The 15,000-nt window shown below is 33.5% G+C and overlaps 1 protein-coding gene across 1 annotated transcript in view; it reads right to left on the reverse strand.

Moving 5' to 3' along the window:
• Positions 1-1,004: 1,004 nt before the first annotated feature.
• Uvrag (UV-resistance associated gene) overlaps positions 1,005-15,000 on the reverse strand; it is a 14,534-nt gene continuing 538 nt past the window's right edge. The window contains exons 2-12 of the mRNA XM_070141086.1: positions 12,692-12,805; positions 12,458-12,542; positions 9,921-10,091; positions 9,502-9,635; positions 8,912-9,203; positions 7,529-7,646; positions 6,566-6,683; positions 6,139-6,311; positions 5,664-5,893; positions 5,307-5,480; positions 1,005-5,176 (exon numbers count right to left, since the gene is read on the reverse strand). Of these exons, the coding sequence (XP_069997187.1) occupies positions 4,006-5,176; positions 5,307-5,480; positions 5,664-5,893; positions 6,139-6,311; positions 6,566-6,683; positions 7,529-7,646; positions 8,912-9,203; positions 9,502-9,635; positions 9,921-10,091; positions 12,458-12,501 (2,625 nt within the window). The 5' untranslated portion in view covers positions 12,502-12,542; positions 12,692-12,805 and the 3' untranslated portion in view covers positions 1,005-4,005. The remainder of the gene's footprint in view (positions 5,177-5,306; positions 5,481-5,663; positions 5,894-6,138; positions 6,312-6,565; positions 6,684-7,528; positions 7,647-8,911; positions 9,204-9,501; positions 9,636-9,920; positions 10,092-12,457; positions 12,543-12,691; positions 12,806-15,000) is intronic.

Below are 15,000 nucleotides of genomic sequence, written 5' to 3' on the forward strand. Positions count from 1 at the left end.
GGTACGTGAACAAACAAGGAACACACACACAAACAAACATCATATGTTCTATTAATCATCTTTTTTATTCGTGTATTAAATTCAAATTTATTGACCAACACTCCTACAATGCAGTCTTTTCATAATTAGTATATTATTTGCATTATCCTAAATAAAACAGCTTGTTTAGCCATGGAGAACTGGGGGGGGGGGGTATACGTAATAGTACAAGAAGGTAATAAAGGTAATAATAATAGGCGAAAATGCTTGGACAACACTACTCTAGAACGTACTCTATATTAAATGCAAATGGCCGGGCAACTTGTGATTATCTAAAAAAAAAAAAAAAAAAAAAAAAAAAAAAAAAAAAAAAAAAAGGCTGTATATAAATGAAGATAGGAGCGTCAAATGGGGGTTTCAATTCAATTCTCTGACAATACGTTTATTAAATGTTTTGTCCATTTAATCCTTCATCACGCATGATTGTAGTGCATTAACGAAACTATACCAATGTTTATTGATATAATTACTAATGAAAGCCGAATTTAACAAAATATTTGACTAATGCAACTGGTCTACACTCAAACGTTTATGGTCATGCAAAAGTGAGCAGAGGGATCGTGTGTCGAAAAGGATCAATACTTCTTTTGTATTTCCAGTTAGTAAGGTCTTCATTTTAAAACTGGAAGTCGAATACTTACTGATTTTTTTTTTTTTTTTTTTTTTTGATAAGTTTAAGATATAAAGAGATAATCACCGGAAAATAAACGGCTTTGAAATTTGATTGTTTTCTGCCATATATATGTTTAATTAAAAGAAAATAAATATGCATAATCTGCTACCTTAGTATGCTTCTCCAATATAAAATGAAATGTTTTTAAAAGTCAACTTGTTCAGTACGCACGCCTGTTAATATCATTCCCTATGAAATGAAAATCCATCAAATATATACAATAAATATGACAAATTCACTTCAAAGACGACGTGGGAAGGTGTTCACAAGTGCTACATATCAAATACTTCTTGTACTTCATAATTCTGCTTTATTACAGGAAGAAACAAAAGACATATCAAAATAGAATGCCAAAATCTCCAATTCCAAATCAGGACATAACATAAGGCCTCAAAACCGCACAGAATTTGTCTCAAAAACAAATACACTTCACAGAAAGATAAAAGAATCATTAAAAAAAAAAAAGACTGTTATTCCTAATCCTTTCATATTATTATCATTATTATTACACTGCTAAGGAATGTACGCATGTCATCACTTCAAAATGCCTGACATGTGAATGGTACTAGTAAGGCATAACACATGAGCTAACACAAGGCCATATGCAAATGGTCTCCTCCGAGGGAAAGAAGGTGTTTGAACTATGATTTATTTCTATCTTTTAAAATTTGTTTCCTACACACAGATTACCTGCTTTGCTGATTTGAGGTATTCCTGTCAATAGAGTGGGGTTTAAATTTAGATTTTTTTTTCACTTTTCTTTCCACAATAAATCTAATAATCGCATTCTATCACAATCTACATATGTATTACTTCATCCTTTACAGCTCCCTACTGGGTTACATTCTCAGAGAATCGAATTTCACAGATTTTGGACAAAAATTTAGTTCATATCTGATCCAAAGTTCCATAACCATTAAAAAAGCAATATATCATAGCCTTATAAGCAGGATGCAAGCCCTTCCAAATTTGTTAATTTTGATATGTAAAATATTTATGGCATCTCATTGTACTGTTAATCGTCCTTTCATATGACATAAAATTATTTATTCATTCTCTCACTACATAAAAATACATCCTTTCCCAGATCTTTCCAACCTTATTTCATGATCAACCCTTACATTACCTATAATTTACCCAGGTTAAAGTCCTAACAATGAAGCATTTAGCAGACTACATATTACAAGGATGAATGTGCAAGAAATCCTACAATATGCAAAAAACTTTATACATTCTGGGTACTTCCATATGTTTCACAGCATCTTAATAAAATATGTTCTTGTAACACTTTCAAAAACGCTTTTGCATTGCTGATGTGACGGATGCTTTTTTATCTACAAATATTTACAGAAAGAACCATGCGAAGTATGTAAGAGTCACTATTTTCTCTCATGGTTTTATTAACTGCAATACCAATTGGTTTCAAAAAGTGAAAAAAAAGGAATCAAGCTTGGGAGCTTCCATAAATATGCACCATTAAAAATTATCAAATAATTTGATAGTGAACATTTTACATCCGTAGCAATAGATTAAGCCAGTATTTTTCCTTTAAAATGAAAAAAAATACTGATTTATGAAACAATATAAATTGTCCAATGGCTGAATAAGCTGGAGAAAACCTGGACTGTCATTGTAGTCACTCTATGTATAACCCCTCTATATTTTCATAAAAGACAAAATATCAATTAAATAATGTGAATAGCTGTGGTCTTTTTTCAAAGGGATATGATTTTACACAGTCATGTCTCACTGCTTTGAACTAAAATACTTAACATTCCAGCGAATAAAAACATACACGCAACCCATCTATGACACTTCCATATGTACCAAACAAATACAAATTCCACGAGCCTACAAAAAAGTGAGCAACCCATTACATAGGTGTTTACAATCCAAGTATAAAATAATGCGTAAATTCAATCAGTGAAATGCATTACACTGTAAACTGCATAAACATAGAATAGCTTGGAGAATTTTGAAGACATTAATGTGACCCTTTAAACCCAGACACAACAGCATCAATAATGCAGTAACAGAGACATGCATATTATTGTCATTATATACATTAATATGTATTTATAAAATCACTAGATATGGTAAATATGACTATAAAAAAGACAGACTTAGAAGTCGTCATACATGGTAGTTATGAATAAGATACATCTTACCATTTTCCTTTTTACAACCACATCATTTCACTTGGAAAAGTCTTACACTAACCATCTAAATAAGATATACTCAGGGAAGAGAGAGAGAACAAAAATTCATTGATTTTCAATGCTTCACTGAAATTCTTACTGGTTTGTTATTCTACTAACAAAAATCTGTAACAACAAAACTTGAGGATAAATAAAAAACAACTAAGCTTCGTCTTTGCTTTCTAAATATTTGCAAATCAACTGCACAACAAAACTGCATGACATGGCAATCTGCACATCTTAAGGCTGATAAACTGCTCAAGTCATTAACTTCATACAAGTTAATATTGCTATTATTTTAAATTCCATCTCATTTTCCCATTAAAAAAGATTCAGATCTTTTCCTTGTTCCCACTTGCTCATCTTATTAGCCCTCTGTAAAGTGTGTCTTTTTGGGTGAGTATTCTCCTTCTGCAAATCTATCATGAAATCTTCCAATCTTGAGCAATTTTCTGTGCAAAAGGCAAGTATATCTTAATACTAAATCTACACCTATTTACTCACTTTACTTGACGCCTTTCAGAAACTGTAAATCAATAAAAAAAAAGATATTTACATATAACAAAAGAATCTTCTGAACTTCACAAACAACTGAAAGTGATAATAATTACATACATAGCATGTTGGAAATTATACAATATAATGTGGATATTACTGAAAATTAACATTACTTCCTTCTCTTTGCTCACATTCTATGTGAATTCTGTAATATATATTACATTTGTTCTCTCTGTTTTAATAATCTCTAAGCACAAGAAACATTATCACAGTTTGTAGTACTATATTTCAAAACCATAAATAAAAAATCTGCAAAATATCACTGTACTTTAATGAGGGAAACTAGAAGAAAAATAAAATATAAATATTGTTCAACTATCTATCTATTATCCACTCTAATACCACAAATTAGTTCTACAATATATCAAGTAAATTGTGATAAGGACTCTCTCTACAGAGGTACAGAGCAAAGTATTGTAGAGTAAGAAGTGAGACACAGAAGGCAAGGCAAGGAAACACAGAGAGGATGAGAAGAGATTGAAAGGAAGATATCACATGTATGTTTAAAAACTTATGATACTAATCATAAATTACTTGTTAATGATATTCATCTTCAGTGCTCTGTCTCGAAAAGGACATTTTAAAACTACAGTTCTGACTAGCTAATGCAGCTGTTCTGAAAGCAACATCATTAAGAAACATGTCCTCTGTTACTCCAAGTTCCTTTAAAGTGAGGGCAGCACTTTCAGTTTCAAGCCCTTCTTTAACACTAACTGCTGAATCCTTTGTATCTTTTTCATTCTCTGTAGTATTCTTTTTGTCACTAAAATCACTAGATTCTTTATGTACAGGGTTTTCTTGACTCTTTTCTTGACTCTGCTTACCATTTCCCCCAATTAATTTTGATTCTAGGGATTCTACAGACTCTATGGACTTATTACTGTTGCATATTAGGGCATCTTGTCTTGAGAAGGGTGGGTTGTTCTTGGAGGCAGGGCACATGAAAGACTCATCGCACTCTACACCTACTTCCTCTAACTTTCGCGAACTACCAAGCTCTGAAACACCTTCATAATGAGATGGAGCATCTTCATGCCATGACCTAAGTAGCTCTGTTGTCTGTTCTTTGAAAACAGGTAAGCCGTCGTCCTCTGCTTCCTCAGCAGAGCTTCGATCTTTCTTTGCTGTCAAACTAGGATCTGACCCATGTACGAGTCCTAAGGCCTTGGATACACTGTTCATTAACTTTAAATCATCACAACTAGATATCTCACTGATCTTATAATAGGGATTGTGTTTTCCACCAATGTGATTGAGGCCATTATCTAATGAAAAACTAAACCCATTGGAATGAGATAACCTTTCATCTATATTATGGTGATCAACATGACCAGAATCAACAAGGGTATGGTTAACTTTGTCTACAAATACAAACTTTCCAGTTCTACCTTCTCCACTCAGAGGAACTGCTTCTCTTACATAGAGGGATGCATTAATTGGTGAGGTCTCACTGGTGGAATCGGTCTCGCTATCAGATTTACCCAGTTTCCACTCTGCAGAGCTCTCCTGAGGGTCAGCAATACTTGAGGGAACCTTTGTATTATCCTGAGATGTGCTGCGAGCCAAGGGATTCAGAGGGAGGCGAGGAGACCGTTGCTGATGCAAGAGAGTTGCAGGAGTTCGAACTTCAAGATTTACAGGAACAGGTGATGCAGGAGGAGGCACTAGAACATCTGGCATCACTGCCATTGGCTGGTTACCACCAATGCTGGAAATATATACATGTAAATAATTCTACATAAAAAGCTGTATGCACAAGCTGTTTAGACAAAACAAAGATGATCAACTATCTCAACAGTGGATTACTATACTTATTATGACATCAAAAAGGCAATCACCTGGACTGAGTAATCTTCATCATAAGAGCACTCAGATTTGGCAGAGTTTGCCTGAGGTCTGGTGTTGGAATGCCACAGTACCATCGTATCTGTGCAATGTTCTTATTGAGCAGAAACACACCATATTGGAAATGCAGCTTCTCCCTCTCTTTTCCCCGGGTGTATAGAGGAAACCTGTAGCCAGAACGAAATCCCATGTTGATTACTGTCTACAAGAATCCAACATTGCTACATCAACAGCTGAACTAATAATACGAAATATCTCATTAGGAAAAGGTAATTCCAAATTGAAAAAACCATTTCCTAAATCAGACAAATCATCACACTCACAGTACACATTAGAAAAGCTCAACTTACTCCCGCTCACTGTCACGAAGCTGTAAAGAAGTGGTGTCGGTGATGGTGGCCAGCGATCCATTAGGAGTAACAGGGTAGCGCAAGGGTACATGCAAGAGGTGTGCCATCAGGACAATTAAATGTGCTACAAAACCAAGCCCTACACTAAGAGCCACTTCATTACAGTTGTCATAGTTCTCCGCATCTGGCAAATGAACACCGCATATCCTGTACTTCTTGCCATCACTGTCCTGTAAATATATAATTTTCAGAAAATTAATGGAGGTCTATCCCTGGAAAATGGCCTGAATATAAGGAATGAACTTTCTTATGCATTAAAGGTAACATATCAACATACTTAATAAGAAATGGAAAACTACAAATACAAATGATGAATACCTTCCATAGAAAACTTACAGACTGACAGGCATGATAATTAACACTAATATCTGATCCCCTATTCATAAAAACAAGATACACAAAGGATATAACTTACTTGAGTAATTGGGTAGATCAAGGGCAACTGGGACACAAGCATTCTGCGCCACTCCCCAAGACAGGTGCATGCCTCTCTAAGGCTCTCCCAGTCACCACTGGTTACATCCTGCAGGCCTCTGACATGGACCAATTGCCTGTGAAGTCCCTGGTATCCTCCCAATAACTCCAGGCCTGGAATAGAGGCAATATCAATACTGATAATACCAATTACAATAACAATAATAATAACAATAAAAATAGCAACATATCATTAAGATTAAAACTAACATACACATAATCAAACCAAGAAGAGAAAAAATTAGAATAGAAAAGAGCATAGTTTATGTTAGTCACACTAAAACAAGAGTATTACATATGTACATACACCAATGCCTAACATCAATATACATATCTAATAAAAATCAAAACAAGGAAGAATTACTAACCTTTTTCTTGGTTTTGATTATCCAAATTGTCAGCTGAAAGTTTAAGAGCCCTCAGCTGATCAATTTCAGCCTCGAGCTGTTCCCGGAGAAGTGCAACTTTAACTCTGTAGTCTTCGACCTGTAAAGATGTTGTGAAGATATCAACTTGTGGAAGAAAAAAGTATGTATTTTTTTCACATTTTTCATTATTAATCCATAAACACCAAGATGGCTTCCTTGAGGACATCCTTAAACTGTAATGTTCAGCCAAGTTGCCTCCACAAAGGATTAACTCTTCTTCCTGCACCCCTTTCTGGTTATCAGTCTACAACACCCACTTTCTCGTTCCGTCCCCTAGGACTCTCTCCCTTTCCCTTAGTTTACTGGTGTAGCGAATATAATGTACTAAAATACATAAGTTTGCCTTTCATTCAGTCTTTTAAATATACATATAAATATATCTTCTACTATAGGAATGGCTAGGAGTGAAAATGAATGATTTCATAGAGCAATTAATAAACCTGATGTATTTGATTAAATCTTCATTCAAAAATCTATGTATTTCTGATGATGATTTAACTAATGCATCAAAAACATTCAAACTTCAAGAAAAATAGGATCTGTTACCAATATTTGTTTTACATGAGTAACATAAAAACTCCTAAAAGCAAGAAGGGAAGATACTAACTCGACAACAAATTTCCACTTTCAAAGACAAAAAAATTGGATGACCAGTGATGAAATGCAAGTCTCCTGCTCCATAAAATTAGGTGTAAAATCTTAACTTGAGGTATATTCTAAGGCCAAGGAGCAAGTTACTTTCCATTCTGAGCTTAAACTTTCTTGCTGTCCATAAATATCTTATCAACAGAGGGAAAACTTATTTCAACAACTCATTTAACAAAAGCAGGGCTAAAGAACATATGTAATACAAACACTTTCAGCCACAGAAATCAGGCCTACCATTCCTCATCCAAAACTCACCTCAGCAGCTAACTGTGAGGCCCGTGAGGTTCTCGTAACGCCTCGCATCTCAAGGACTTCGTTTGTCTCTTGACATCTGATTTCTTGTTGTCTTTGAGCTCGTTTCGTGCTGTGTAATCTAAGAATAGAGAACAAGATTACATTTCTTCTTATACCATGAAATATAAATATTTAATGTACGGAATTCTTACCAAGAAAATTAAGAAATCTGAAAGACTGTCTTGCAACAACATTCCAATCCTTACTCTAAGAGTGCTAACAAAATATTCCAGTGCAGGTGTCACTTTAAAAATCATTAATAAATTATCATAGAAATTAATGCATGTGTCTCTTTTCTTTCATATAATGGTCAAAAATCTTAAAAAGGTACTAAAGATGAGTAGGGATAAAACAGTTTCTATATCTTAAAAGAGTCAGTCTAAATTCATATTAACACAACACTTAAAAGTTTTTTTGTTTTTGGTTTTATTCATTAATTCTGGACTGTATTGAGAAAAATCGAAATGCTTTCAGGTACTACCCTGACTTCATATCCAATATATTCAATGAAAATGTATCCCATATAAACCATAACAAATATAAACAAAAGTCCAGTTTATTTTTCTTGCAAATCAAACATCAACTCTACTGGCTGTAGGCTGCATTTTCAAATGTTATCAAAACTGATTATCATCATTATAATTATTGACATAAATATTTCTATAATGTTATTAACAATCCTAATAGAATTTTTTTCTTTTAAATCTAAAAATCAAGGAAAATGGTAAACAGATGAGAGAATTAGGAATAATAATTCACTCTTTGGTGTTTCAGTACTTGTGGAGCCTTCTATGTGTAAAGACACTATAACAAACAAAAAACACAGTGGCCATGCCTTGGATTTTTGCCATCCCGGTATCAGTAGCTTAATTTTCAAATTGGCAACGAATATTAAACACCAGCCAACAAGTGGCATGTACATGTATGCCATGGCTGTGGTGGACCGAATATCGGATAACATCATATTATGCCCATTCCTGTGCCATTGGCTCGTCGGACAGGGTCATTTAGTTGGTAAAGATTTTAGACAATAGCACCTATAATAAAGATAAACCTTTAAAATTATAATATTTCTATTAATTATAGAAAAATAAGAGCTTTTAGGTGCCCAATGTCGCTCATAAACTACTGAAGTAGCAAGGCGCAAACAGGGGAAACTGCTGATGCGCGCCAACAATCCCATTATCATGTCCACTTGCCAAACTTTTATACCCGTTGGCACTGGGTTAAGAGATGCACACGTATATATCTAGGTTAACACTCTCAATTTTAAATCATATTCTCAGAAGAAATAATTAATCTGTAAAATTAAGTAACTTTTCCACCAAACATCTTAGTACTGACCTTGACAAAGAACTAACTGTATAGCAGCGCTTTGTTTCTGAGAGTGGCAAGGAAAACCCAAAGCGTAGCAGAGGTAGTAACTTCCCTGGCTCAGACTGGTGGTAGCTTCCAGGAGCTGTGTAGAACATATGCCTCAGCTTGAGGACCAGGGTATTGGGTTCGTAATTATCATGGTCATAAGGCAAGACTGGGCCAATGGGGATAAGGCCACTGAAATGTATACCCCACGACGTCACCAGTTGAGCTTTCTCTTTCTCTGTCTCCGGCTTGAACCACAACTTAATGATAATGCCTGAGGATGAGAATGTAAACATGAATACTAACAATTAGTATCAAAATGAAAGATAAGACTCAAGAACCCTATATATTCTGTTAATTACATCTATCAATACTGCACATTAAGATGTCCTTTGGATTTTTATTTTTTACCGTTTTAGACAAACGTCAATTCTTGTTCAGACTCTTAACTGAACTGCTGCAACATTCACTCTTAACTGTCCAAATAATTCATTATCTATTGTAAAGAAGATCAATCATTTTTCATCATATTCTCAAACGTATCAATGAGCTGCTAGTAACTCAGTGCTCACCTTTTAAAGATCTCAGATTTATTGGACTGATGTTCTCCTGCTGTAATTCTACCCAGTTGGGATTACATGTGCTCTGAAGTTCACTAGAATAGATTTCATCTTTGTTCTTTGGTGTATGGATTGTATAGTAGTACCTGGAAATGAAGGTCAAGTGAACAACACCTCTTTAATTTCCTGAAAACCTAGGTCATAGAGCATCCAGCTAAGAACTTTTTTCTTATTCTACCTCTAATGACATGATATTCAAGGAAACGAACATCTGTGACATAACTGCAAAACAAAAGATGCATGCTATAAACAAAAATAATAATAATAACTGTCATATTGATAACAATAATTTTTTTACAATAAAAAATACAGACACTGACTTCGGCATACTATGAATTTTCTGTTGCCATACAACTCAAATCCAACCTTACCCATGGGTAGCTAAGGGTCGTGGGGATTTTGAAGGAAGGGGACAATCAGGATTTGGTGCAGGATAAGTGCCATGGCCTCGCAAGTTCCTGCCCACCACCTGTGAGAGATGCCTTAAGCGCAGGGCATACTGGTATGTCCACAGCTGTACCACTTGCTGCTGGCTGGTGAACCTAGAAGGTACAAAGGTAAACAAAATGGTAAATTGTGTAAAATGTTCCCTCTAATGACACTCCATTTGCAAAAATGACAATGAAGTATACACTTTTTTGTGCATAAAACTGTGCCCTTCAACTGCATGCCACCAAAATTTACAACAATAAAAGTTGAAAAATTAAGCCTTTTTATGCAGCTGGGGGTACAGATCAGCTGATGGGTTTGCAGTGCTTAGGGGTTGAAATGAAGTCCCACTATAGCAGATCAATATATCTCAAGCCAATTTATCAGAATTCGTATGTGAAACCATCTTTCACTTTTCATCACAATGTCCACTCAGTTTTAAGAGGTTTTTAAAAATGTCTCTACATGTTTTCTGCAGCAACTAAATCCACTCCACTTACTGGAACCACATATACATGATATCAAAAATACTCATAATCGTTTCAATGTTTTTAAACTACAAAACCATCAAAATTCAAATAACAAAAGCATGATATGACTACTTACACTGTACACCTGTGAGGAAATTTCTTGCCGTCAAACATCTGATCAAATATGTAACCTTATCATGTTTTTTCCTCTTTATAATCACACTTCCCTTCTATGCAGTCTGCTGAATTATCTACTTCCGTAAAGAGCAAATATACACACACAGAAAAGATAATGCATAGCTACAGTAGTATTCTTTTCTTGCTGCAGTAAGTTCTAGTTATTGTTATCAACCTTATGAAATGTAATACAGATGAGATGATTGATGATGAAGATGATTGATGATGGTGATGGTGGTGACAGTGATGATAGTGATGTTAGCAACAATGATAATACTGATGATGTAAGGAAAACTAGTACTAATACTAATATAAATAATAAACAAATAAATAAAAACTATAATAACAATGATGATGATGATGGTCAATATTGGCAAAATAAAATGATAATGTGTTACTTGTATTAAAAAAAACTAGGTGACATTAAAATAAATATCCACATACATATACACCTCTTCCACATTCATCTACAAAATTAAGAAACCTAAAGGAGTGAAAAATGCTTCAAGAAAAATCAAATCATCAAATTTTTGGTAAGTTTTGTAGTCCACAAAGCTCATATCCATCAAGGAATTGCTATGAAACACCTGGAATTACCTCATGCTCATCTGTTATTATATTTCAAAACGTGAAGTTAATACTGTTCTCTTGCCTCTAAGCACTTCCACAAACACCTTTTTACAGCTGGGAACTTTTTATGGAACTCTACAGGGTGGATTTTATCCCAGGCTTTCAGCATTTTTTATTTCATCATGTCTATATCAGCAAGATATCTTTCCTTCAAGTCATATGTTTCATGTGTGGGAACAAAAGAAGGGTCACATGGCTTGAGGTCAGCTCACGTGGATGGACTGTGGACAAGCACTATGTTCTTTCAAGATAAAAACTGAGGAGGAAGAAAATGTTGGGGGTCTTGGACAATATCCAAGTGCTGAGTTAGAGAAATGTTTTGCCAACAAGGAAGAATGCTGGGAGAAGGGTAGCAAGTCAACAGGAAAGTAATTTAACAGAGTTCTTTGGGACAAATACTGAAAATGTATAAACAGAAATAGTAGAAGTAAAAGATGTAACTGACAAACTTTAATTCATAACTTCATCTGCATTACCTGCATAAGTAAGATTATGAATCATATGTCTACTAGGTAATAGCTGCAAGTTACTTGACATTCATGAGCTAGCGCTTATTGCATAAATATCACATTGCCACAACCTTGGAGAATCTGTAGCCAACCAGATACTGTGTTTGTGTTCTCCTATACTACAACATATGCAGTTTCTATGCTTTCTTTCATATTTCATTCTTATCATTATCTAAAGGAGATTAAGTTTGAAATTGCAAATCCTAATGAAACATTTCTATATTAACATGAGTATTTCTGGGTACTACTTTATGCATGTACACATATGTTTGTGTTTGTAACTGTTTTCTGCATGTGCATGTGTTATTTGCATATATAAATGTCCTTTTATTTGTAAATGTACATGTATTTGTATAGATATTGTATCTATACTGCATATTAATCAAAGATTACATGTAATGCCATGATAACAAACAGTTAGTTCTTTTTAGTATCGACAGCTGCAGTTTAGTACAGCCACAATAGATGATAAGCTGAATATTTTCTATGAACAAAAATTTACCTCAAAATTAGTGAAAATGTGGAATTTATGCTAACTTCACATCCAATTTCAAGCATACTAAAAAAAGTTTATTCATTTGTGTGACCCCCTCTTGTGCAATGCTCACCCATTCTTCAATCTTCACACGAAAATGACTCTAGCTAAGCATTCTTTTGTCTAAGGCTGACAGGAGCAAAAACTACTCCTCTTACCTCACACCATCTGGCTCATCAGGAGAAGCCTTGGCAGCCTCCATGGTCACACCCTTACGCTGAACTCTTCCCACTCTTCTCCATCCTGAAACAAAGATCTCTTTTATCATTCTTTAAAAACCATTTTATTTTTTTTTTCTCATACATGTGTGGTGCAGGGTATCAAACTAAAGAGAGTATGAAATACAATACATAGGATGTATTATGACATTTTAATCAAAGACATATCCTCACCTTCAATTTTCTATATCCTTCAAGGTGATATAGCTTTAATTAAGTTCATTCCCTACTACGGTGATTGGGGAATCATTTGACCAACACGCCAGCTAATTCACTTTCCATCAGAACCTGCATACATAAAAGGAATGTATCACAACCAGCTAATATATGAACGCATAGTGTAACAAACAGATATTAACCCAATGCTGCCAAGAATGTATAATATTTACTGTAGTTTTGTCTTGTGAAATGTGATTACAAGTAGATGCCGCCACAGGTGCTCGACCACCAAGGAGTCAATTAGTAGGCACTGTGATGTCACCTGATTTCCCTTTTCCTTGAGTTTCTGGGCATTTTTTTCTACTGCTATCAACCCAGTGCCAGCACTATAACATTGTTTAGTGAAATCCCTCTATACATAGGTAGCTCACCAAGTGCTCAGCCACCAAGTAGTCAAAAAAGTTGACCTCAATATCTCCCGTGATTTCACCTCTCCTGAGTTTTTGGAATTTCTTTTTTTTTTAATAATGCTATCAAAATCAATGTTGCTATTATTAGTACAAACATCAAAATCATTATAACATTATTATCATTACTAGCAGTAATAGCAGATAAAAGAAAATGTTCCTGAAAATCAAGGAAAGAAGACTGGTGAAATAGGAAGTACTTGAGGAGCCATCCATGCACAGAGACAAACTACACTCACAGTGGGCACAGCTTATAGGTCCATGCCATCCATGTTGGCAGTGGGTTAAATATTCCTTAGTGACTGAATAACTATAACTAGTTTAGTATGTTTCCTTCCTAGTATGTCAGTCAAGTTGATGTATGTATGAAATCTATGTAATCATAACGTATCCATTATACCCTTATGTATAGTTTCATCTTAGTGATAGTTCATATAATTCAGGCCTGAATGAAAATATTAGAGGTAAGCAGAGGTAGGAGGTCTGGTGAAACATTTAATTTAACACTGATGTAGAAACTAAAATAGTAAAAGCAGTATAGAACACAACAAAGCCTAGGAAACATTCAAACATTCAAATAAATTACTAAATAAAATCACAGAAAAACTAAATGTGAGTATAGATATGACTTCAATCTGACTGCTAAACAATCACTAGATATCCAAAGTTATAAGTCACAGTTATGCTTTACTTAACATATATTCACATAATATCCACCAGCACCTATGTCTGTGGCACCCATTATATAATCTTAATGTGTTTAGCAACTCAAATAATACAGCATATCTTACTGTATTTTTTTTTCTTTTACGGACATATCAATACAATTATTTTTCAAAACAACTTTCATAATTATGACTTACGAAACACTAACTCATACTTCCAGATATTTTGGTGCAAATGAATATCAAAACATTTCTCATTCTTTGATGAGTTTACATGAATTTCTACCAATTACACCTGTACTGTTTGACTAATATGGAGTCATTATTTTAAGGACAATATTTGGCGGATAACAGTCTTTTCCTTTTCTTTCATTTTTGTATCTTGAAAATTGTCAGTCAAATTATATATATATATATATATATATATATATATATATATATATATATATATATATATATATACATATATATATATATACATATATATATATACACACATATACATATATATATATATATATATATACATATACATATATATATACATATACATATATATATACATATACATATATATATATATACATATACATATATATATATATATACATATATATATACATATATATATATATACATATACATATATATATACATATACATATATATATACATATACATACATATCTATATACACCTATATATATATACATATACATATATATACATATATATATACATATACATATATATACATATATATATACATATACATATATATATACATACATATATATATATATACATATATATATACATATATATATATATATATATATATATATATATGTATATATGTATATATGTATATATATGTGTATATATGTGTATATATATATATATATATGTATATATGTATATATATATATATATATATATATATATATATATATATATATATATATATATATATATATATATGGCTTTCAAACTCAACCTGTCAGTTTTGAGGTGATCTTCTCTGTGAGAGGTAGACTGGACAGTTTGTTAAATCAGGCAAAAGGTGGTTCCAGAATTACTCTTTCCCACTAAAAGGAATGAAGACTGATTGAACAAATTTGTTGTGCAGGGCACTTGAGGGTTAAACACTTTTAACTGCTGGTAAGGCAATTAACTTGCTGATCTGACACTT

The sequence above is a fragment of the Penaeus vannamei genome, chromosome 27, assembly GCF_042767895.1.
Source record: "Penaeus vannamei isolate JL-2024 chromosome 27, ASM4276789v1, whole genome shotgun sequence".
NCBI lineage: Eukaryota > Metazoa > Arthropoda > Malacostraca > Decapoda > Penaeidae > Penaeus > Penaeus vannamei.